Source organism: Oncorhynchus mykiss, chromosome 25, assembly GCF_057628025.1.
Source record: "Oncorhynchus mykiss isolate SJ-2025 chromosome 25, ASM5762802v1, whole genome shotgun sequence".
Lineage (NCBI taxonomy): Eukaryota > Metazoa > Chordata > Actinopteri > Salmoniformes > Salmonidae > Oncorhynchus > Oncorhynchus mykiss.
Genome location: NC_143046.1, coordinates 60,390,813 through 60,412,879, shown reverse-complemented (window position 1 = coordinate 60,412,879; position 22,067 = coordinate 60,390,813). Strand labels below are relative to the sequence as shown.

Sequence of the window (22,067 nt, the reverse complement as noted above, 5' to 3'; positions counted from 1 at the left end):
TCGAAATCTATTCTAGAATTCAACTTGTATAGGCAGTAGTTGACATATCAGCCATTTGAGTGGTTGGAAATACATCGGCATAGTTAAACACAATGTCAATGACATCCAGTGATGCTTCACTAAGCATTTGTCCTCGCGTACAGAACAGCACCACTCTACAGCACTACTACGTGGCTCTAAGTAATCTCACATCTGGGTTTAATAATGTAGCTGAATCTGTGACCATAGAAATATAAGGATCCTATTTCTATGCCTGTCTCCCCTGTGACTGAGACTACCCACCATAGACAACAGAAAAATAATACATTGTCTTCTGTATACCTGAGCGCTACCCACCCTTTTCTCTGGGCTCTTCTCCACGGGCCTCCAGTCGTTGTTCTTTATCTGCTGCAGCTCGTCAAACTTGGCGGTTACGTCATCGATGGACAGCTGCAGGAGGTCCCAGAATCCAGCCAGGTCCTGAGAGGTGGGGCGGGGCATGGCACTGGGGTCCTGCAAGGGGTTATAAAGGACCACATCAGTGCCTGAACTACAAATACTCAAATCCCAGTGTGCGTCAGGAGTTATTTGTTGCACTTCTACCAAAGCCCACTAGATGTCCTTATCAGACCTCAAACAGAGGAAAACCTCAATGATTTATGGTATATTTTTCTAATAATAAAACAAATGTTTCCAGCAAAGTCATGGGAGCAAGAAGGTCAAAGTTCAGAAAAGACAAGCATCTTATTCCCATCGTCATCTCATGGTTAGACTATAGGACTTGGAGGACAATCCATTGAAATGAGCCATAACAAAATGTGATCAGTAAGTAGCAATCCCTTCTAATCCCCCTGAGGATGGGAAAAAATGAAGAGGGCTCACATTTCTTTCACTGCCAGTAAGTCTTATTCATCACATCACATCGGCTAGAGTCACAATCAGTCACACTATTGACCCCACAGACAATATTAGCGAGACTATAACCTAAACCAATACCTCCAACTCTGTTATGAAGTTAAGAGTTGAGAAATAAGATCCATAGCATCCCATTGGTCGCGGGTCACCATCTCCCCCCATTAATTCAGTGACTTTATGTGCTTCATATATTGAATGGCTGGAGGGCACAACAATATCCCAGCCGACTGTCTGGTGGCATTTCAGACTGCTGCATTCTGGATGTAGATCTGAATATATAGGCTCTGAAGTAAAGGCCAGGTTCACTCTGAATTACAATGAATAGTGGAAGGTCTCAGAAAGTAAAAATGGTAAGCAGTACTTACTCAGTGTTAAGAAATACAGTTGCTGTACATTGGTAAAAGGTAATTGCACAAGTTCTAAACGCAATAGTTTAGGTCACTGCCACTAGAAAGTGATGCTAAGACCTACAGTATATGTACATACATATCAGGTAAATCTTTGGTAGTTATATAAGTCCTAAAGCTGTAGTATACCTTATACTACAGTACATACAGTAAGTACCTGCTAAAGGGTCATTCAATAAGTTGTGAGACTATAATTAGATGACAGTTAGCCCAGGGTAAGTTTATCCAGTTTTCCACTATAGTATAGAGTGGTGGGGCGGGGCCTGGGAGTAGAGGTAAAATAGGTGTGGGGGGGTGGCGGGGTGTAGAGGCACTGAGTCACTATTCTGAATGCACAACACCAGATCAGGCCTGATGGGGGACTCATAGCAGTGTGGAGAGGCTGTGACAGGCTGAGATCTCACCCCATCACTGATCTACCTCATTCATCGTCTCGGTCTGAAACTTCACAGGGGAGATACACAGAGACCCAAAGAAGTAGCGGGAAGACAGCGCTGGGCTCATCTCATCAATATTGCTGGGGGTTCAAAAAGAAGGCTGCACACAATCCAGCATAAGCAAACAAATACAAAAGCATCAATTTATACTGGGGGAGTGAATGAGGCTGACACATTAAAGGATTCTGGGAAATATAAGCCTTGCCTGTGTCAGTATGACTTAATCCTGTAGCTCCTCCCACAATAAAACTTGCTGCTATGCTCTGCGTCTGTCTTTGAAAGCTTGTTCAACTCCAGCTTATGTTATCCAGGAGGAAAAAGGGGGGGGGGGGGGGGGGGGGGGGGGGGGGGGGGGGGGGAGACGGCTCGATAAAGCGCAATTAGACATCTCCTTAAGCCTCTTATTTGCGGACGCCACTTCTTCAAACGGACTCAAATCCATGTTCTGAAAGTGTATGCAGTATTATTTGTAAACTGTCTTTGTCATATGGAGAGATGCAGCAGTTTGGGTAAGCTTTAATAACTGCTCTCCTCTCCCCTACAGTGAGGGAAATAGAAGCAGGAAAACTCTATATAAAAGACTAGTTCAAACTAAATAATCCCTGTGCACTTTTCAGCCTTTCCTGAATGCAGCAATTTCCGCTGTATATGGCAAAAAATAGCAACACATTTTTTTCATAAGCAAAGACAGGCTTAATCTGAAATATTGGATATTTGGCTGATATCAATAAAGAGGGGTAAGATTAGAGGCAAGGAAAGTATCAGCCAGATATTCCAGCCCTTCCGAGTGTTTTTTGATAGAATGAAGAGAGTGGACTGCGGCAATAGTTCTTAATGTAAAAGGCGGGTGTCTCAGTATTCTAGTCAGAGCTGTGAGTGCATCATTGGGAACGTGTACATTCACAGTCTCTCATTGTTCTCCTCAAGACGTTCACATCTCAGATAGAAACACAAAAAAATATCTATTTTTTCACACTCAATGGTGCATTTAAAAGCTTCTGACCTGTTGGCCTAAGCCATTCTATGTAAGAGACAAGAGAACCGTGCAGGTGGATACAGGAATGCAGTCGATATAACTGTGTCCTTTCCTTTCACAGAGTAGCGCAATAGTTGTTTTTTTTAAACACACACTCACAAACACGCTCACATACCACATGTACACAGACACACACACAGTGACTTGTTACTCACCAGGTTCTGCTGACACAACCAGTAAAACTGCTGGAATTTCTGAGACATAAGGAGCTGAGCACTGCCCACCGCACTCCTGATTTTACCTAGGACTGAAAGACAGACATTCAACTGATCATCTGTCATAGGAAAGTCTTGCGAGTCTCTATGGGAGAAAAACGTCTGCTAATTGACTGTACATGATGACTCCTATCCCACTCACTGTCCTCAGAGAGGTCGTTCTCCTCTGCCTCTGCCTCCATCTCTTTACACCATCCCTCCATCCTCTTGGTCTCTGCGTGGAGCAGCTGCATGAACCAGCTTCCATCCCTCCGCAAGGCGGGGGACGTCCGGCCCGACTCGCCCGACGACTCTGCTGGCTCCCTGGGGGAGGGGGGCTCTAGCTGCCAGGTGGTCTCGTTGGAGGTCTGCTGGGGGCAAGGGGGCTCCGTAGGGGTCCGGTAGTCCTCCCGGTAGCTGAAGAGGCCCTGGGTGCGGACGGTGCGCACCCCATACTGGGTGGGCGTGCTGGGCTCAGAGTGCCCCCCTAGGAAGCCCCCTCCAAACTGTAGGCCCTTGTCCTCCATGGTGGGAAACCCCTCCATCTCCATGTCAGCCTGCACAGAGGCTGTTACACTGTTGGAGCGCTTCAACCTGCCCTGCCCTCTGAGACACAGATTAGGGAAAGCAAATATTTAGGCCATCAAGGGATATTGTAAACAAACACACCCAGGTAGAGAAAGAGGAAAGACTGGTGACTTTAATAACAACACATTGTTAAAGATTAGCACAAATCCAGAAATTGGAAAAGGAACCTATTAAAAAAGTTATTTTACCGTCTGTCAGCTTCCACCTGGATCCCCACAGAATGGTATTCCTTAGACCCTTTACTTTCTGACTCCGAGTCGGTGGCTGCTTCCACCTAATGCAGCATAATAACATAGCAACAGTATTCTCATTATTACCGCTCCCAGATGTCCGTGGGGTTATTGGTTTGGGGCCGGTGCTGCACCTCCTCAACTCTAAGCGGCCTGTCAGAACATAACTGCAGTGTGATTTATGGAGGCAGAGAACCCAACCGAACACAACCAGTTTGTCTACACCCTCAGCACAGTGATTTATACCAACAACAAGCTGCCGTGGTTGAGATACACAGTGGTGGTAGTTTAAAAAAAAGAAACCTATTACAAAACCTGATTAGGGAGTTACCGAGGTGTGATCACCAGGGGTTTGGTGTGTGACACAGACACACAGATTTTGGTTAGTGTTCATTGGTGCATGGTGCTGGCCAGGGATGATAGAGACTGATCCCTGTTTGTCCTGAGGGTGCACGGATCCTCTAACTGAACCCCACTCTCTCCATATGATTGGCACCCTTAATAAAGATGAGCAAAAAAGACTGCATTACAAAAATACGGTGGGGCATCTCTGATGATATGGGACTATTTTGCTCCCACTGGTCCTGGGGCCCTTGTTAAGGTCAAAGGCATCATGAACTTTACTAAGTACCGTGACATTTTAGACAAACACCTGGTTACCCTCTGCCAAGAGGCTGACACTTGGCCGCAAGTGGATCATCCAGCAAGACAATAACCCCAATTGAGCAATTGCATTAGTATAAAATAATAGAATTTTCCACATTTTTTGGAGCATGAAATATAGCTCAGTGTTTGTATTATTTATTTTATAGTCTTTTTTAAATCATTTGATCAAAGCTGCCAATAATGATGGACCTGACTGTATTTCAAACAAGAACCATCCTGTATGGCTGTCCCTTTATTAGAAGTACTGTCAATAAAGGTTTTATCCTGAAGTTACATACAGTGCCTTGCGAAAGTATTCGGCCCCCTTGAACTTTGCGACCTTTTGCCACATTTCAGGCTTCAAACATAAAGATATAAAACTGTATTTTTTTGTGAAGACTCAACAACAAGTGGGACACAATCATGAAGTGGAACGACATTTATTGGATATTTAAAACTTTTTTAACAAATCAAAAACTGAAAAATTGGGCGTGCAAAATTATTCAGCCCCTTTACTTTCAGTGCAGCAAACTCTCTCCAGAAGTTCAGTGAGGATCTCTGAATGATCCAATGTTGACCTAAATGACTAATGATGATAAATACAATCCACCTGTGTGTAATCAAGTCTCCGTATAAATGCACCTGCACTGTGATAGTCTCAGAGGTCCGTTAAAAGCGCAGAGAGCATCATGAAGAACAAGGAACACACCAGGCAGGTCCGAGATACTGTTGTGAAGAAGTTTAAAGACGGATTTGGATACAAAAAGATTTCCCAAGCTTTAAACATTTCAAGGAGCACTGTGCAAGCGATAATATTGAAATGGAAGGAGTATCAGACCACTGCAAATCTACCAAGACCTGGCCGTCCCTCTAAACTTTCAGCTCATACAAGGAGAAGACTGATCAGAGATGCAGCCAAGAGGCCCATGATCACTCTGGATGAACTGCAGAGATCTACAGCTGAGGTGGGAGACTCTGTCCATAGGACAACAATCAGTCGTATATTGCACAAATCTGGCCTTTATGGAAGAGTGGCAAGAAGAAAGCCATTTCTTAAAGATATCCATAAAAAGTGTTGTTTAAAGTTTGCCACAAGCCACCTGGGAGACACACCAAACATGTGGAAGAAGGTGCTCTGGTCAGATGAAACCAAAATTGAACTTTTTGGCAACAATGCAAAACGTTATGTTTGGCGTGAAAGCAACACAGCTCATCCCTCTGAACACACCATCCCCACTGTCAAACATGGTGGTGGCAGCATCATGGTTTGGGCCTGCTTTTCTTCAGCAGGGACAGGGAAGATGGTTAAAATTGATGGGAAGATGGATGGAGCCAAATACAGGACCATTCTGGAAGAAAACCTGATGGAGTCTGCAAAAGACCTGAGACTGGGACGGAGATTTGTCTTCCAACAAGACAATGATCCAAAACATAAAGCAAAATCTACAATGGAATGGTTCAAAAATAAACATATCCAGGTGTTAGAATGGCCAAGTCAAAGTCCAGACCTGAATCCAATCGAGAATCTGTGGAAAGAACTGAAAACTGCTGTTCACAAATGCTCTCCATCCAACCTCACTGAGCTCGAGCTGTTTTGCAAGGAGGAATGGGAAAAAATGTCAGTCTCTCGATGTGCAAAACTGATAGACATACCCCAAGCGACTTACAGCTGTAATCGCAGCAAAAGGTGGCGCTACAAAGTATTAACTTAAGGGGGCTGAATAATTTTGCACGCCCAATTTTTACGTTTTTGATTTGTTAAAAAAAGTTTTAAATATCCAATAAATGTTGTTCCACTTCATGATTTGTGTCCCACTTGTTGTTGATTCTTCACAAAAAAATACAGTTTTATATCTTTATGTTTGAAGCCTGAAATGTGGCAAAAGGTCGCAAAGTTCAAGGGGGCCGAATACTTTCGCAAGGCACTGTATAACCTACAGTCTACATGGACTAGTAATATTTGGGAGGCAGGTGTGTGTGGTAGCTAGAATTAGTCCTTGAGAAGCCCACTCCCAGGCTGTGTCTCTGATGAGTAACACAAGTGTGAGAACAGCAGACTTCTAATTTTACAATTTACTATATGATTAGCAGGGTAATTTGAAAATCAATTCATCCACATTTTAATCCTCCTTCCCTCTGAGAGATCACACCTTCCCCCAGTTCTGAGTTAATGGCCTGACCCTGACAGAGTGTTCCAGCCGACGCAGGCAGAATCCTGACTAGGGCCAGCTTGGAATGGCTGTCTGTCTGAGAGCCTTAAGCCTTAAAAGCTCCAAACTCACATTAATAACTCTTTAGCTTTAAGTGGTTTGAAACGAATGGAGGACTGTGTGTTCATGTCTAGTAGCCATGTGCATAGATAGAGCCCTTTTGCCCTCCTATGAAAAAAGTTGTTTCTTTTACTAAATACTTTTTATAAAATGTTTTGTCTATTTCCTTTCTTGCAACTATAAATGCAACAAATTGCCTATCAAACTACATAATTTCTCATGAAGTCATTTATCTTGAAAAAAAGTCCCCTCCACCGCACTTCTGCCACCACAAGCGTGGCAGTGCCTTGCTGCATTCTTCCTCGTCACATGCACATCCGCCGGGCAGTGTTGTGACAGCCTCGTTAACTAGCTCATTCATCTAGCCTACACTAGCGATGATCAGCTGTATACAGCCCACCCCGTAGTGGGTGGGCTGCAGAGTAGCCTGGTACAAACAGCACAACGGGTGACAGTGCTCTGATCCCCACCTCCCAGAAAGAAAGTCAGCGGTGAGTTGCTGCTGGTTGAGGTGACCTCTGTTACTTTCTGGCACAAAGCAAAGTCCATTTCAGAGAGACTGCTGCTCTATGATGGATGAGGAGAGGAGATATTTTGGAGAGCCTGGGCAATGTTCAAAGTGTGCTGGCAGAGACAGAAAAAAAAACTGGTTTGGTGAACACCCACACATCATGTTGCACACACACACACACACACACACTACGCTATACACACATATACTACACACACAGCACAGGTGTGAAAACTTTGGAAACTGTAGGCATCAGCATTTTACTCAGACATGGCTTAGTCTCACTGAGATGAAGGTAGGTTGGTCGTGAGAGTAGTCCTGCTACAGGATCCATTCTTACACTGTCCCAATATGGACACTTTAATGGCCAAACTCAAACACAGCGGGGTCAAAACTCAAAGTGCAGAAAGGGTCAAAGGCTAAGGATTAAAATTGGGGTCCTGCCAGAAGTAAGGAGTGAAAGGTCAAATTATAGGCTATAGGCTACACTTCAGAGGTTAATTATATTGTACTGTATATCCCCAGGAGGTTTGTGATGATGCAGGTGAATTTAGATTGATCTTACTACACTGGCCAAATACTAGTGGCACAGTTTAAAGATACACTTTGTAGGAAGTTTTGATGCATTTTTTGCATTGCATGCAGCCCTTCTGGTTGTTTCAATAACCGTGGACCTTCACACTGCCAGCCATCTCTAATCAAAATGCTTCTGTATTTTACACACATCACTGGAGCCAATTTGAAAACCAATATAATTCAGGCCCACCACGATGAGCGTAACGACGTTCAGCTCAGCCACTTAAAATCATCATCATTCATCCCCTAGGATAGGCTGCCTGATCATCTCTGGGTGACTGAGACTCACCTGTCTCCACAAACAAGCAGAACAACTCTAATATTCTCTATTGATGAAAGGCTGTGTGCAGTCTGAAGGGATGCCTGTCTACCGGTCTGTCTGTTTTATTCAGGGGCATGGACACATCTGACGTCCGCAGACTGCGTGTGTGATCAAGCCCCTTATTCTTAGGGTCACAATAGAGTGAGAGAGGGCGAGAGAGACTCATTCAGTAAAGCGAGTTGAAAACAAATGAATGGATTGCAGTAAGATGACTCATTGGTGCCATTTTTAGACCTAGATGAGAATGGGATGTGTGAGTGTGTGACCTTATGAATGTGTGGGTGTGTGTATGCACAATGTGTAGGCCTGTGTGTAGGCCTGTGTGTGTGTGTGTGTGTGTGTGTGTGTGTGTGTCCCTCACCTGTATCCCTATGGAGGAGCGTGGTGTTTTGAGGTACTCCTCAGCCTTGGACACCAGGATGGCTTTATCACAGGTCATCACTGAGCTGTGACTGTGACGGTCTGTGGACGGGTGCCTCTTCCCAGACCTCAGCCCAGCTGCCTCCATGGCTATGGTCACGGCCTTGGCACTGTCCAGGCTGTCTGTGGAGTTATACAGCGCCCTGCCCAGGCTCAGGCCCAGCCCGTCCCCCCACCCTCGAGGGTGCCTGCCCTCATGGTACGTGTCCTGGGTGGACTCTGTACTGCTCTGGGCAGTGACGGAGATGAGGGGCTTGGAGCCTGAGGTGGAGCGGGGTGGGACCGGCGGAGGGGTCGTCTTCTTGTAGTTGTTCGTGTACGTGACCACTGAAAGATAAGAGGTCAAAGTTAAAAGGAATGCACAGTTGAAGTCAGAAGCTTACATACACTTAGGTTGGAATCATTCAAACTCGCTTTTCAACCACTCCACAAATTTCTTGTTAACAAACTATAGTTTTGGCAAGTCAGTTAGGACATCTACTTTGTGCATGACACAAGCCATTTTTCCAACAACTGTTTACAGAGATTATTTCTCTTATAATTCACTGTATCACAATTCCAGTGGGTCAGAAGTTTACATACACTAAGTTGACTGTGCCTTTAAACAGCTTGGAAAATTCCAGAAAAGTATGTCAGGGCTTTAGAAGCTTCTGATAGGCTAATTGACATCATTTGAGTCAATTGGAGGTGTACCTGTGAATGTATTTTAAGGCCTACCTTCAAACTCAGTGCCTCTTTGCTTGACATCATGGGAAAATCAAAAGAAATCAGCCAAGACTTCAGAAAAACAAATGTAGACCTCCACAAGTCTGGTTCATCCTTAGGAGCAATTTCCAAATGCCTGAAGGTACCACGTTCATCTGTACAAACAATAGTACGCAAGTATAAACACCATGGGACCACGCAGCCATCATACCGTTCAGGAAGGCGACGCGTTCTGTCTCCTAGAGATGAACGTACTTTGGTGCGAACAGTGCAAGTCAATCCCAGAACAACAACAAAGGACCTTTTGAAGATTCTGGAAGAAACAAAAGTCTCTACATCCACAGCCAAACGAGTCCTATATCGACATAACCTGAAAGGCTGCTCAGCAAGGAAGAAGCCACTGCTCCAAAACTGACATAAAAAAAAGACTAAAAAAGATTACGGTATGCAACTGCACACGAGGACAAAGATCGTACTTTTTGGAGAAATGTCCTCTGGTCAGATTAAACAAAAATAGAACTGTTTGGCCGTAATGACCATCGTTATGTTTGGAGGACTGGTGCACCGTGAAGCACGAGAGTGGCAGCATCATGTTGTGGGGGTTCTTTGCTGCAGGAGGGACTGGTGCATGTCACAAAATAGATGGCATCATGAGGATGGAAAAGTATGTGGGTATATTGAAGCAACATCTCAAGACATCAGTCAGGAAGTTAAAGCTTGGTCGCAAATGGGTCTTTCAAATGGACAATGACCCCAAGCATACTTACAAAGTGGTGGCAAAATGGCTTAAGGACAACAAAGTCAAGGTATTGGAGTGGCCATCACAAAGCCCTGACCTCAAACCTTTTGAAAAATGTGTGGGCAGAACTGAAAAAGCATGTGCGAGCAAGGAGGCCTACAAACCTGACTCAGTTACACCAGCTCTGTCAGGAGGAATGGGCCAACATTCACACAACTTATTGTGGGAAGCTTGTGGAAGGCTACCCAAAACGTTTGACCCAAGTTAAACAATTTAAAGGCAATGCTACCAAATACTAATTGAGTGTATGTAAACTTCTGACCCACTGGGAATGTGATGAAAGTAATAAAAGCTGAAATAAATCATTCTCTCTACTATTATTCTGACATTTCACATTCTTAAAATAAAGTGGTGATCCTAACTGACCTAAGACAGGGATTTTTTACGTGGATTAAATGTCAGGAATTGTGATAAACTGAGTTTAAATGTTTTTGGCTAAGGTGTATGTAAACTTCCGACTTCAACTGTATATGTATATGTGGTAGTTGAAGTAGGTGAGGTACTGTAGGGCTTTGCTGTTGACGATCAGAGAGAGGAAAGGCCACTGAGTGCTATTGACTGTGGAGGGTTGACAGCCCTTCTCCTTACATGTACTTGATGAGCAACGGATTCTAAGAGAATATGGTTTTACATCCACAGAGATGGACTGCTGGACTAATAAATTACTTTGGGTTTGATGTGTCCTCTTCTTTAAAAGAGAGCTTTGTAGGAGCAGCCCAATACAAACAGTTTGTCCATTTAAAGAACATCTAATGATCAAAGCCCAGAGTGGTCTTGGCTCATCAGAACTCTCCGAGAGGGAATGAGGAACACCCTGAATTATACAGTAGGTAAGCACTTAGTTTCCCATTCACAAAATGATCTCAAAGAGGTCACCAAGATGAGTCAGTAGAGAGAGAGTGTAACAAAGGACAGATTTAAAAAAAAAGAGATAGACATGGAGGGAAAGCGAGAGAACAAGAGAGATAGAAAGAGAGGGTGAGGAAGAGAGTGAAAGAAAGCGAGAAAGAGAGAAAGAGAGAGATGATTCAGCAGAAGGACCAAAATAAACACATTATTACTAAGCAAGTCATGCAATGGGGACTCATAACTCTTGTCCCCATCTTGGCAGTGTTACTTAGCATTTAGGCTGTCCCTTCACGTCCAGGCACAGTTTGAGGCATGTACACAAATACAAAAAATAATAACAATAATTCAACAAGAACAAATGATTTCAAATGAATATTGAAATGCAGAAAAGCCTGTGAGCTGCTTGTAAAAGGAAAGAAGTATCTTAGGACCTAAAGGTCATAACTACAATGGCAACCATACCAGGCAGACAGGTAGTTTACTTTACCTTTAAATCACACAATAACTAACCAGAGAGAGAACCTGCTCTTCATCTCCATGACAACAACATGGACACATTTTCTTCACACTAAACAAGAACATTGTGCTGACAAGAATGCTGCTGACTTAAGTGGTAAACTGTGCTTTCTGAATAGAACAATAGTAACTTTTTTTTCTTTAAATATTTTCTTAAAACTCAAAATAATTTCTTATGGAAAACTTTAGCATTACAAATTCATCATGCTGAACCGTTTTGTGCTTAAACACCCCCCCCCCCCCACACACACACACACATCCAGTTTAATTAATTTGAGACACAATGAGTGTGATTCAAGTGCTCAGTCTCCGTTAGGGAATCGCAATTTATCAGGTCTGAATTGTATGCTAATAGTAGAGAGAGCGAGGGACTTGTCATTAAGAGCATTTCTTCCAGATTAAATTGATCACTCTCAGAAAACAGTGCGTTATTTCACAGGCTTTTAAGGATATGTAAATTATCTGGGAAGTGGATGGATGGAGAACTCTATTATCATCACTGTCAAGAGTGTCCCAGCCCAAAAACACAAAACAAAAACTAAGATGAGAACTACCTCAGACACTAACTAAAACTACTTCAGAGAGAGGGGAGGGGGAGAGAGAGAGAGAGCACGAAGTGAGTGCCTAGAGAGAGAGAGCAGAGAGAGAGAGCACGAAGTGAGTGCCTAGAGAGAGAGAGCAGAGAGAGAGCACGAAGCGAGTGCCTAGAGAAAGAGAGCAGAGAGAGAGAGAGAGCAGAGAGAGAGAGAGAGGCAGAGAGAAAGAGAGAGAGCGAGAGAGATAGAGAGAGGCAGAGAGAGAGAGAGAGAGAGCATGGAGAGCAGAGAGAGAGAGAGAGAGAGAGAGACAGGACAGGACAGGACAGGACAGGACAGGACAGGAGAGGAGAGAGAAGTGTGCCATACACCAGTGACTTCCTCTCTGTCACTCCAGAGCTGACAGCACACCATCTGCCACGGTGGCTGATATAAATATCATTGCCTGAACTCCATCCTTTAAAACAAAATGACTTGACAAAGTGCTCTGCCCGCCATATGGTTCAGTAAGGGCCAAGGAAATAAACATAGAAACCTTGGCCTGTACAGAGGAGAAGGGTGTGTGTGTGTGTGTGTGAGGTGGGTTGCTGCAGTCCTGGCTGGACCTGGGTAGAGAGAGAGGGGGCATGAGGGGTGTCTGGTTGAAGGGAGGGGCAGAGGGAGGGAGGCAAGGGGGCTCATAACCGACAGACCATCAGTTATGTGGACCAATGTCCGGAAAGCGTTCGTCATCGATAGCGTCATCGATAGCGTCATCGATAGAGCACTCACGACTTCTCTCACTCCCTCAGCCCATTTCAGGAGGGGGAGAGGATAAAGGCGTAGAAGAGGAGTGGGTGCGGGATCATTTTACATTCCACTGTCGTTTTTCAATCTACCTTTGAGATCAAGGCTTGTGCCTGATGAATCAATAAGGTAGAGAGATGCTCAAGGAGAAAACAGCCAGGAGTGACCAAACAGGAACACAGAGATAGTCGCTGGGTCTCAGCAGTAAAACAATGTGGTGGTGTTGCTGTGTGTTGTCTTGATGGATTTGATAAGCCCGTGTGAGGGTGGGACTGCTCTTTCACAGCATTTGAACTGTATTTCATGAATAAATAATAATGACGCTGGTTCAAAAAATATGATTCATCACCAGCTATTGGCTCGGACAGGAGGTTTACCTGGGGTTTCGTGGGTCGTCCGGTCAATGGTGCAGGTAGAGGGAAGGCGGAACTGGATCCCTGAAACAAGCCAGCCAATCACATTCAACATCCTGCCTAGTGCCCAGAACATGCACCAATCACAGTACACTATGCAGAAAAACAGCTACATACTGTAAGTGGCAGATAAATCAAGGATAATGTATCAATTCAAACACCAGGATTGGATTGTGAGGAAGCAGCAGAATACTTTTTCCTTCAACAGTAAAATACAGGTAACTGACAAAATAAAGGAAACACCAACACAAAGCGTCTTAATAGGGTGTTGGGCACCACAAGCTGCCAGAACAGCTTCAGTGCACCTTGGCATAGATTATACAAGTGTCTGGAACTCTATTGGAGGGATGCAACACCATTCTTCCACAATAAATTCCATAATTTGGAGTTATGTTGATGGTGGTGGAAAACGCTGTCTCAGGTGCCGCTCCAGATCTCCATAAGTGTTCAATTGGATTTAGATCTGAGACGCACGCACACACACACACACACACACACACACACACACACACACACACACACACACACACACACACACACACACACACACACACACACACACACACAAAGCATGATGGGATGTTAATTGCTTAATTCATTTAGGAACCACACCTGTGTGGAAGCACCTGCTTTCAATATCCCTTTGTATCCCTCATTTACTCAAGTGTTTCCTTTATTTTGGAAGTTACCTGTATATTCACACAGTGAAAAGAATGGTGACATTTGTGGCCATCTATCCATAGAAATATGCACTCAGAAGATTTTTAACTAGCAATCAGATGTACAGTACACTGTACATTTCAAATTATTTAAATGTGAAATGAAAGATATGTTCTTCTACAAGATATGACCCTAGTTGACCCTGGAAACTGTAATAGGGTCAGTAAGAGGCTATGAGAAGACGTACAAAGAGGAAGCAAATCCCAGCAATCACGCTGAGACATTTACGCATCACTCTCAAGCTAAAGCAGCTGAGATCATTGGCTGGCTGTTAGACGGCATTAGCATCCTTGTAAGAAAACTGAGCGTTTAGCATGGCTAAACAGAAAAGAATGAATGATGGATGGGCAGTTAAAGGTATGGGCATTGGCAAGCATGGCTCACCTTCCTGGGAGGGCTTAGAAAAAGAACTTCATGCACTGCCATGTTGATGAACACTTTGGGGATTGCTAAGCAACGAACGGAACGCCATAGTAGGCAATGAGGGAGCAAGAAGAAGAATCTCTTCACGTTCCTAACTTGACAGTAAGCAGTAGGTGATAGTAATTATAATAACTACTAAAGGAGAGCATTTTAACTTCCAGTTATCAATGTTGGGTAAAATTGCCCATCCAAAACAACTAAGAACATTCTAGGCTGATCACACGCTGTGAGGTGAAGCTCTCTACACCGACTCTCTCATTAAATCATGAGTCAGAGGTGTGTTCATGTTGCATCAAATGTTGCTGTCCTAAAATGAACACCATACAATTGGTGTGTCATAACGTCTCGGCCTGCTTCTAGATGACACTGTATCCAATGAAACATCCAACAACGCAGCAACAGCGAGAGGAAGTCTGATGTATTATGCAGTGGAAAGGAAGTGAATGAATGTGACAATACAACCTAATTAACTTCTCTCCTGTGAAAACCTTGTCAGATTCAGCCAATTGATCTAACTTTTCTAAACGGCAGCACATGAAAATAAGGAATTTAGCACAGTTTCTGCTCAAAACAATAGGGCAGAGTATCACTTCTTAGACTCAAATACATTTCTAATCAAATACATTTCTAATCAAATACATTTCTAATCTAATCTTTTTTTTCTCCCAGTGTACTTTGTTAGGGCCCATGATTTAATGGGCTATTTCATACACAGCTCCTTCACAAAGATAGCACAGAAGTCTCGTGTTTCCTCTGGCTGTTGCCGTGCTGGTAGCAGAGCTGTCATTCTGTATTTTCAATAGTCTCTGGGATCTGTTCCCAACACTGGGCACAAAAATATACGACCCAGCACCAAACGCAGTACAGTAGGTGTCAAAATAAAACGTCTTCAGAATCATCATAACCATGCAGTTTAACATCGTCACTATCCCGGGTGTCCGGGTCAATAATGTCACCAGTAATTCTTAGAAATAATCTGGTGATTTACATATTTTGTTGTATACAAAAGGATGAACATTAACATTTGGATAGACTTGAGTAGCAGCTGTTAGAATGACATTCTCAGTCTTTGGTTCCTGAGCATGATCAGTGACAGTAGAGACACGGCAACATCACTCCCCTGTGGCAGACAGACAGACAGGACCTCCATGCCATTGCTACCTGGGGATGGATGGAGTTGACATTGAAAGGGAAACATCCCAACAGATGTCTTTGAAGCTTCTGTCAAATATCTGTTGATGTATACAGTGTAGGTGTTGGACAAGACTGACAAAAGCAAGGGATAGGCATAGTAACGGTGTGTGTGTGTGTGTGCGTGTGTGTGTGTCCTAGCACTCTGGTACCCTGTAAACCATGACCTCTTTTGTATTCTAGTCAAATGCAAGGGAGTCTGTTACCCATGTTTGCGAATGGTTGCTGTTCATACAAGGACCTGTACATTGCTAGACATGACCGCCTTGTCCACCTGACAACCCAACGGCACACATCCTTAAACATTCTTGTGTAAGTTAGTTTGATGTTGATGATAATGCATTTTCTTGTGTCCCAAATACCCCAGATATTGTTGTTTTAGGGGAGGCCAGATGGAGGTGCTCACATGGAGCAGGCCTTTGGTGACACCCTTCTTAAATACCAGCCCCTCGTATCCAGCTTGGACAGCCTTGGATATAGGTGCAAGCTAGTAGCACTGATAGTTGGCCGTCTTGGCCACGTACATAGGCTTACAGTTTGTGGCCTCCAGATTGCAGGTCTGCCAAAGACTAAAGAAAAGCAATTGGCTTGGTACTGCTCTGTTTCAGCTGTTATGGGCAGCCTAGCTGTTGGAGAACAAGGTGCTTTCTGTATCTTTAAGTGTCCATGCATACAGAAAACCGTTGAAATGTTTCAATCCTTTTTGAATGTAATGTGATTTGTGGATTCAAACAGTCTTTAAAGTGTGTGGGCATTTGTATCTGTGGTGTGTTTCTGCATGTGGACAAAACATATAGTGAAAGTATTCCCAACAGTCCAAACAGCTACTGAGTACCTCTGTTCCATAATCAGATTTTATGAACAATGTCAATTCCCGAGGTTCCCGTTTGTTCCTATAGAGTAAATCCAATCGCTCATATGATCCAACAGCCAGTCTTTGGGATGTATGATAACTGCCCAGATTTACTTTGCTCCATTCCGGAGTGACATTGAACAGAAAACTCAAGATATGTCATGGAAAAACAATATATCCACAGAAAAACAATATATCCACAGAAAAACAATGTATCCACAGTCAGAGCAAAGATTGTCAAGAACCATAAGCAAAGGGCAGTCTATTTAATCTACCACAGAGCTTCACAGAGTCTTTGGTAAAACATGTGGTAAATGCCATTTGTGAGAGACGACAGACTCATCGATTAAAAATGATACATTCATTACTAGTCCTCTTAAAGAACCGTAAGAACAGTTCACGTCAATGTTCACTAATGCTTACAGCAGTTCAGAATGCTTTGGTCCATCAGTTCAAGCCAAGTGCAATCGAAGTCTGATGTACATTCAACTTCTTTGATTGTTCATCACATTCTTATGATACATTCCATTCAACTATGTGGTTGCTGCCACTAATGTAGTCAGTTAATGTCAAACCACGTTAATGGGCAGGGGGTTATCCTATGCAATAGGAAACACTCATACAGAGCTTTACGTGGCCATGATTCCCAGAAAATACACCGCCTTTGGACATCAATACTAAATGTTCCCATGCTGTAATCTGCTACCGATACATTCACCGCTACATTCTTCTTACTGTTCAGAGTGTCAGAGACATGTATGTTATCTCAGCACTGTTGTACTCATATCTCCCACTCCATAGCTCCACACTAGAACTCCTCTTCATGGACCGTGGTTCCCACTGGGGAGCCTTCTGCTGCCACCTGTCCCACAGAAAGGCCTGGTCACAGTGAGACTTCCCTGGGTTGTCAGGAGCTGTCTCCCCCTCTGGATCTCCAGGGTCCTCAAAGACATCCATGCCAGAGGTATCTGTGGCTTCCCCTGTGGCATCCTCTGGCTCCATGGGTGCCATCTCAAATGGGGACAAGCTAATGCTAGCTGGGTCTTGTGATAATAGTAGTGGATCTAGGCCTAGGATGACTAGCTCTGGGTGGCACATAGTGGCTGAGTCCAGGTCTACTGAGTCTGTGGTGAATGGACTGGTCAGTTCGAAGGAGACCAGACCAGGTGAATGTATTGTAACTTGGTCCTGTGGTTCTGGATCTTCAGGGAACTCAGTAGGTAGGTGCATTTGATCTAATCGGTACTCCATAGCTGGGTCCACAGACACTGATTCCATTTGGTATATAGAGGTTTGGTCCAGACTGGGGGGGCTCAGAGAAACTGGGTCTGGTGGTGTGTACATGGCGATTGGGCTGAGATCTGATGAACTCACACTAACGGTCTCCAGAGGTTCTGGCGGATCCAAGAAGACTGAGTCCAGATCAGATTCATCTGAGGAATTGAAGGTGGTTAAGTCCAAATGGACCATAAATGGATCAGATGGGCAATCAGTGGCCTGGTCCTCTGATTCTGGACAAGGTGGCCATTCTGGCTCCAGAGAGTCATCAAACTCATCAAACGAGTCGATGGTGACTGGATATGCGTGCACTACTATTTCCGATGAGAATATGTCTAAATCTAAGGGGATTGGATCTGGGAGGTCTGGAAAGCAGACAGTGGCTAGGTCTTGTGATTCTGAATCAGTTGGGATCAGACACACATCCAGGGGTTCTAAATCAGTTGGGCTCTCTGGATTAACTATGACGGTTGGGCAAATGGTAACTGAGTGTTGATCAAGTTTCTCTGATGAGTACACATTCGTAGGGGACAGTGGTTTTCTCTCTGGCTCTGTTGAGACTATAGAGCCTGGGTCTAATGGTTCAGGGTCTGGCAGACACACAGCAACTGGGTCTTGAGACATTGGATTTTGCTGGTGCACAGTATCGTCTTCTACAAATTCTGAATCTGATGCGGACAAGTCGGAGTCTGACTCTTGTGGTGGGGACACAGTAACCACAGGTACTGGATATGGTAGGTGCATAATTCTTGGTTCTGGGACTAGGGGTTTCACATTAACTGAGTCAATTGATTCTGTATCTGAGGGGTTCAGATTAACTGGGTCCAGCTTGTCTGTTTCTTCAAGGTACACATTAGCTACGTCTGTGGGCACTGGATCTGGAGAGCGCAAAGCCTTTGGATACAGCTGCTCTGAATCTAGGGGGTCCTCAATGGCTGGATCCACTGACTGTGCTTCTGAGGAGCTCATGCTGACTCCCTCAGGAGATATCAGTTTTGATAGCCTCTTCGTGTTCTGGTCTAGTGGTTCTGGGCAAACCACAGTGTTTGATGAGTTTACTGGCACTGATTCTGGTTGGATCATGGTGACTGGATCCACAAGTAATGGATCTAGAGTGATCGGGATAGAACCCTCCACAAACAGCGATGCCGGGCGCCTTAGAATGGCTGGGTCCATTGAGATCTGTTTAGGAAGACGGCGCCTCACGATGGCCTGCTTCTCCTGCATCTCTCCCTCCTCAGGACAGTTGACTGCTGCGTCCGCCGTGCTCTGTCTCACCAGCACCTTGCTCCTGGCCTGCGTCCCTACTGACAATTGAGCCACTTTAGTCTGTTTCCCAGCACCCCCTGTTCCCCCAGACGCCCCAGGTTGTGGAGACCACGTGTTGTAGTGCTGCGTGAAGCTGTTGAAGTTACTATTGAAGGCCCTGAGCTCAGTACACAGGTCCCTCCTGAGATCAGACAGCTCACGACGCATGGCCGACACTTCCTCCTTCCACTGCATGCTGATGGTTGCAGCCAATTGTGCCGACTCCTTGATACTAGCCTGGATTGCTTTGGGTGAGGGCCTCTCTGGGGCCTGGACGCTAGCTTTAGGGGGCCTGAACAGTCTGGGTGAAACAGGGGGCCCAGACTGGGGTTTGGCTGTAGCACCGAAACTCTCTTGGCGGTACAGTCTGTCTCTTCTGATAGGGCAGCCTAGATCGTCATGGGCCAATGGGCCTGTGCCTGCCACGTCTGGATGTACACTGGCCTGGTACTCAGGTAAGCTAGTGGCTTCCTGTGTATATTTTCCCTCTGGAAGACAAACGTAAATATGTGTAGTATGTCATCAGGCCACAGGTGTGAGCAGCTGGAGAAAATGTGCTATCAGAGCCACAAAGCACAGAAATCAAGTCATGCAGTTTTTAGGTTAAGAAATGTATGAGTCAAAATAAGACTTGAAATTGGCCCATATCTTTAGTGTCTAAAAATCATTATTACAGTATGTGCTTGAATCTACAATGCTACACAAGGAAACCTTCAGGAACATAAACTAATTGTTCATAGTCCCATTTTGACTCATATTTCTGATTATGGTTTACACTGCCTTCCCAATCTGAAATGAACCTGTATCATGCATGCTTCTCATATTTTCACTGCACAGAGACAGCCCCAAAAACACATGACAAAGAATAAGACACTGTTAAAACCTACTGTATGCATGGTATTCAAAACCTCTGGAAGATTGACCACATATGACACAGGTGTAACTTTGTGCACTGGAAAGAAGCAAAGATGAACATCCCCGCCTCTATCAGGAAGTATAGTATGAACCCTATTGAATTTCATGACGTCCAGTATAACCTATCTACCTGAAGTCAGAGGGGAGAACCAATCGCCCAAAGACTCCTGACATCAGACACACCCCACACCATGGATTACATGAAATTGCAATTACACATTTTAAGATGCTGTTTTAGTTTGTTGAGAAAGCAGTGTAAATAACCTGGAAAAAGTCTATCAAAAGCACAATTCTCCAGATGGCCACACCTTCTCTGACCCTTCCCATATATCATTGGTAGAACTACACGGCAGAAAGAATGGGTACAACTGAAAAACCGTTGATCTTCTTGTTGTGTTTGTGCAGATCCAGGAATGGAAAACAATAGCATGCCTACTATTTCTCCTCTGGCGAAGCAGGTGACCTTAGGGGACCGTTTGCTGAAGTGCTTTTTAGTCACTCAGTGTCACACTCACAGTTTATTTTATTTCACACTAAAAAAATATATAATTTTTGTGACCTCAATTTTGTTGACCAGCGCAGTTATTACCCACCACATCTGTAGGAACTGAACTGTAGAATCTGTGGGAGAGAAAACTCAAAGCACAAGGTGTGTCCATCACTTTGTGGTTTGTAAGTACAGGTAGATAAAGCTGTGGTAAACCCATTCAGTCATGAAGACTCTGGAGATGAAGGACTGTTCATCTCAGCCCTTTTTCCCCTGCCCAGAGTGTCAGTCAAGCTGAGAACACACCCAAAGCACCTGTGGCTTATCATGAAATGAGGTTTAGAGTCAGATTGTGCTCAAGGCGAACAAATCCATCTAGTAAAAGAAAAACCTAAGGGAGAATAAAATCCATCATTGCCTTAATCTGAAAAGGTCTCGTGATATAACGTTCATTTCATGTACCTGCAGAATGATTTCAATAGGGTTCATAACTTTACTCTCTGATATGAATGATGAATGAAGATATGAATTACTGTATTGAAAATGCAATATGATGGATTGGCTCAAAGCAACTCATAAACTTCACTTGAATACCATTTTTATATCAACAATCAGGAAATATGTAAAAGTGACTCATGCAAACGTATGAAGCCATTTCATAAAGCTTTTCAAGGGCAGAGCATCACATCACATGTGCATGCTCTTAACTTCATCAATCTCACTTGATACAACATTTTGATATTTACAAGTGGTAACTGTCTAAATGTATGTATAAGGATTACTTTGCATGGCTATTTAAACATATCATCCACTTTGTATACAAGCTGTCATCTTAATCAATTGTCCATACACTACTGTATACTTTATGTGTGGTGTCTGTCTATGCGCTGCAGTCCCCTCCTTCCCTGTTGGTCTTACCTGTGGTGGACCTGATGGTGGAGGTGACAGTGGAGGAGGTCAAGGTGGGGATGCAGTCATCATCCTGGGAGTAGCCAGCCTGGATGGCCCTCAGGTAGCTGTGGCTCCGTGTCCGGAAACAGCCGGGCAGGTCCAGAGCCTCCACAGCCTGGGATTCCACCTCACTGAACACCGACTCACAGACTGACTCAAACTGACCGTTTATATCTGTCTCACTCACCTGCAGGAGAGAACAACAGGGAGAGAAAGGTTCAATTCACATTTTTCAATTTTCTTTTTGTTTTTGCCGTGGTGGGAAAACTTAATTGGTTGTTTACAAAGTTTAGAGTTATGCTCTTTTCTTCCACTTGATAGAAAAGTGTTTGCTTGAAATGGGTGCCAACTAATTGCCAGGAGAGCAAATGTTTGAAAAGGATAGCGTCTGCAGAGAGGTAAACAAAATTGTATTGTTCAAATTCGGGTTTAATTTGAACATTTTCTTGACACGTAATTACTTTGTGAAATGTCAAGCCTATGAGTTGCTCAGCAGGACAATGTTCTTTGCTTGTTGTTGTTTTTCTCCGTTTCTTCAGTTTGCCGCAGTAGCTCACATTATGCATTCTGTAAGCTAGATCTATGATGACATTTTTAAAGGATTGGAGGAATTCAAGGTCACATTCTGTAGTGCCATAGCATACTGTATGAGTGTTAGTTCCCTCTGGATCCCCTGAGAGAATGTGAGTCCTGACCTCGACAGAACCATTATTTGGCAATCTTATTATCCTCAGACAGATATGCATCTTGCGATTATAAGATATCAATTTAGGGAAAATGAAATGGTCTGATTCTATCTCGCCATTG

The 22,067-nt window shown here is 44.0% G+C and overlaps 1 protein-coding gene across 3 annotated transcripts in view; it reads right to left on the bottom strand.

Moving 5' to 3' along the window:
* The window catches only part of dlgap2a (discs, large (Drosophila) homolog-associated protein 2a), a 173,319-nt gene that overhangs the window by 6,367 nt on the left and 144,885 nt on the right, over positions 1-22,067 (bottom strand). For all 3 annotated transcript variants that reach the window (XM_036962872.2, XM_090220660.1, XM_090220661.1), the window contains exons 6-12: positions 21,228-21,447; positions 13,099-13,158; positions 8,472-8,857; positions 3,745-3,830; positions 3,132-3,574; positions 2,930-3,021; positions 337-492 (exon numbers count right to left, since the gene is read on the bottom strand). In XM_036962872.2, coding sequence (XP_036818767.2) covers positions 337-492; positions 2,930-3,021; positions 3,132-3,574; positions 3,745-3,830; positions 8,472-8,857; positions 13,099-13,158; positions 21,228-21,447 — 1,443 coding nt within the window. The remainder of the gene's footprint in view (positions 1-336; positions 493-2,929; positions 3,022-3,131; positions 3,575-3,744; positions 3,831-8,471; positions 8,858-13,098; positions 13,159-21,227; positions 21,448-22,067) is intronic.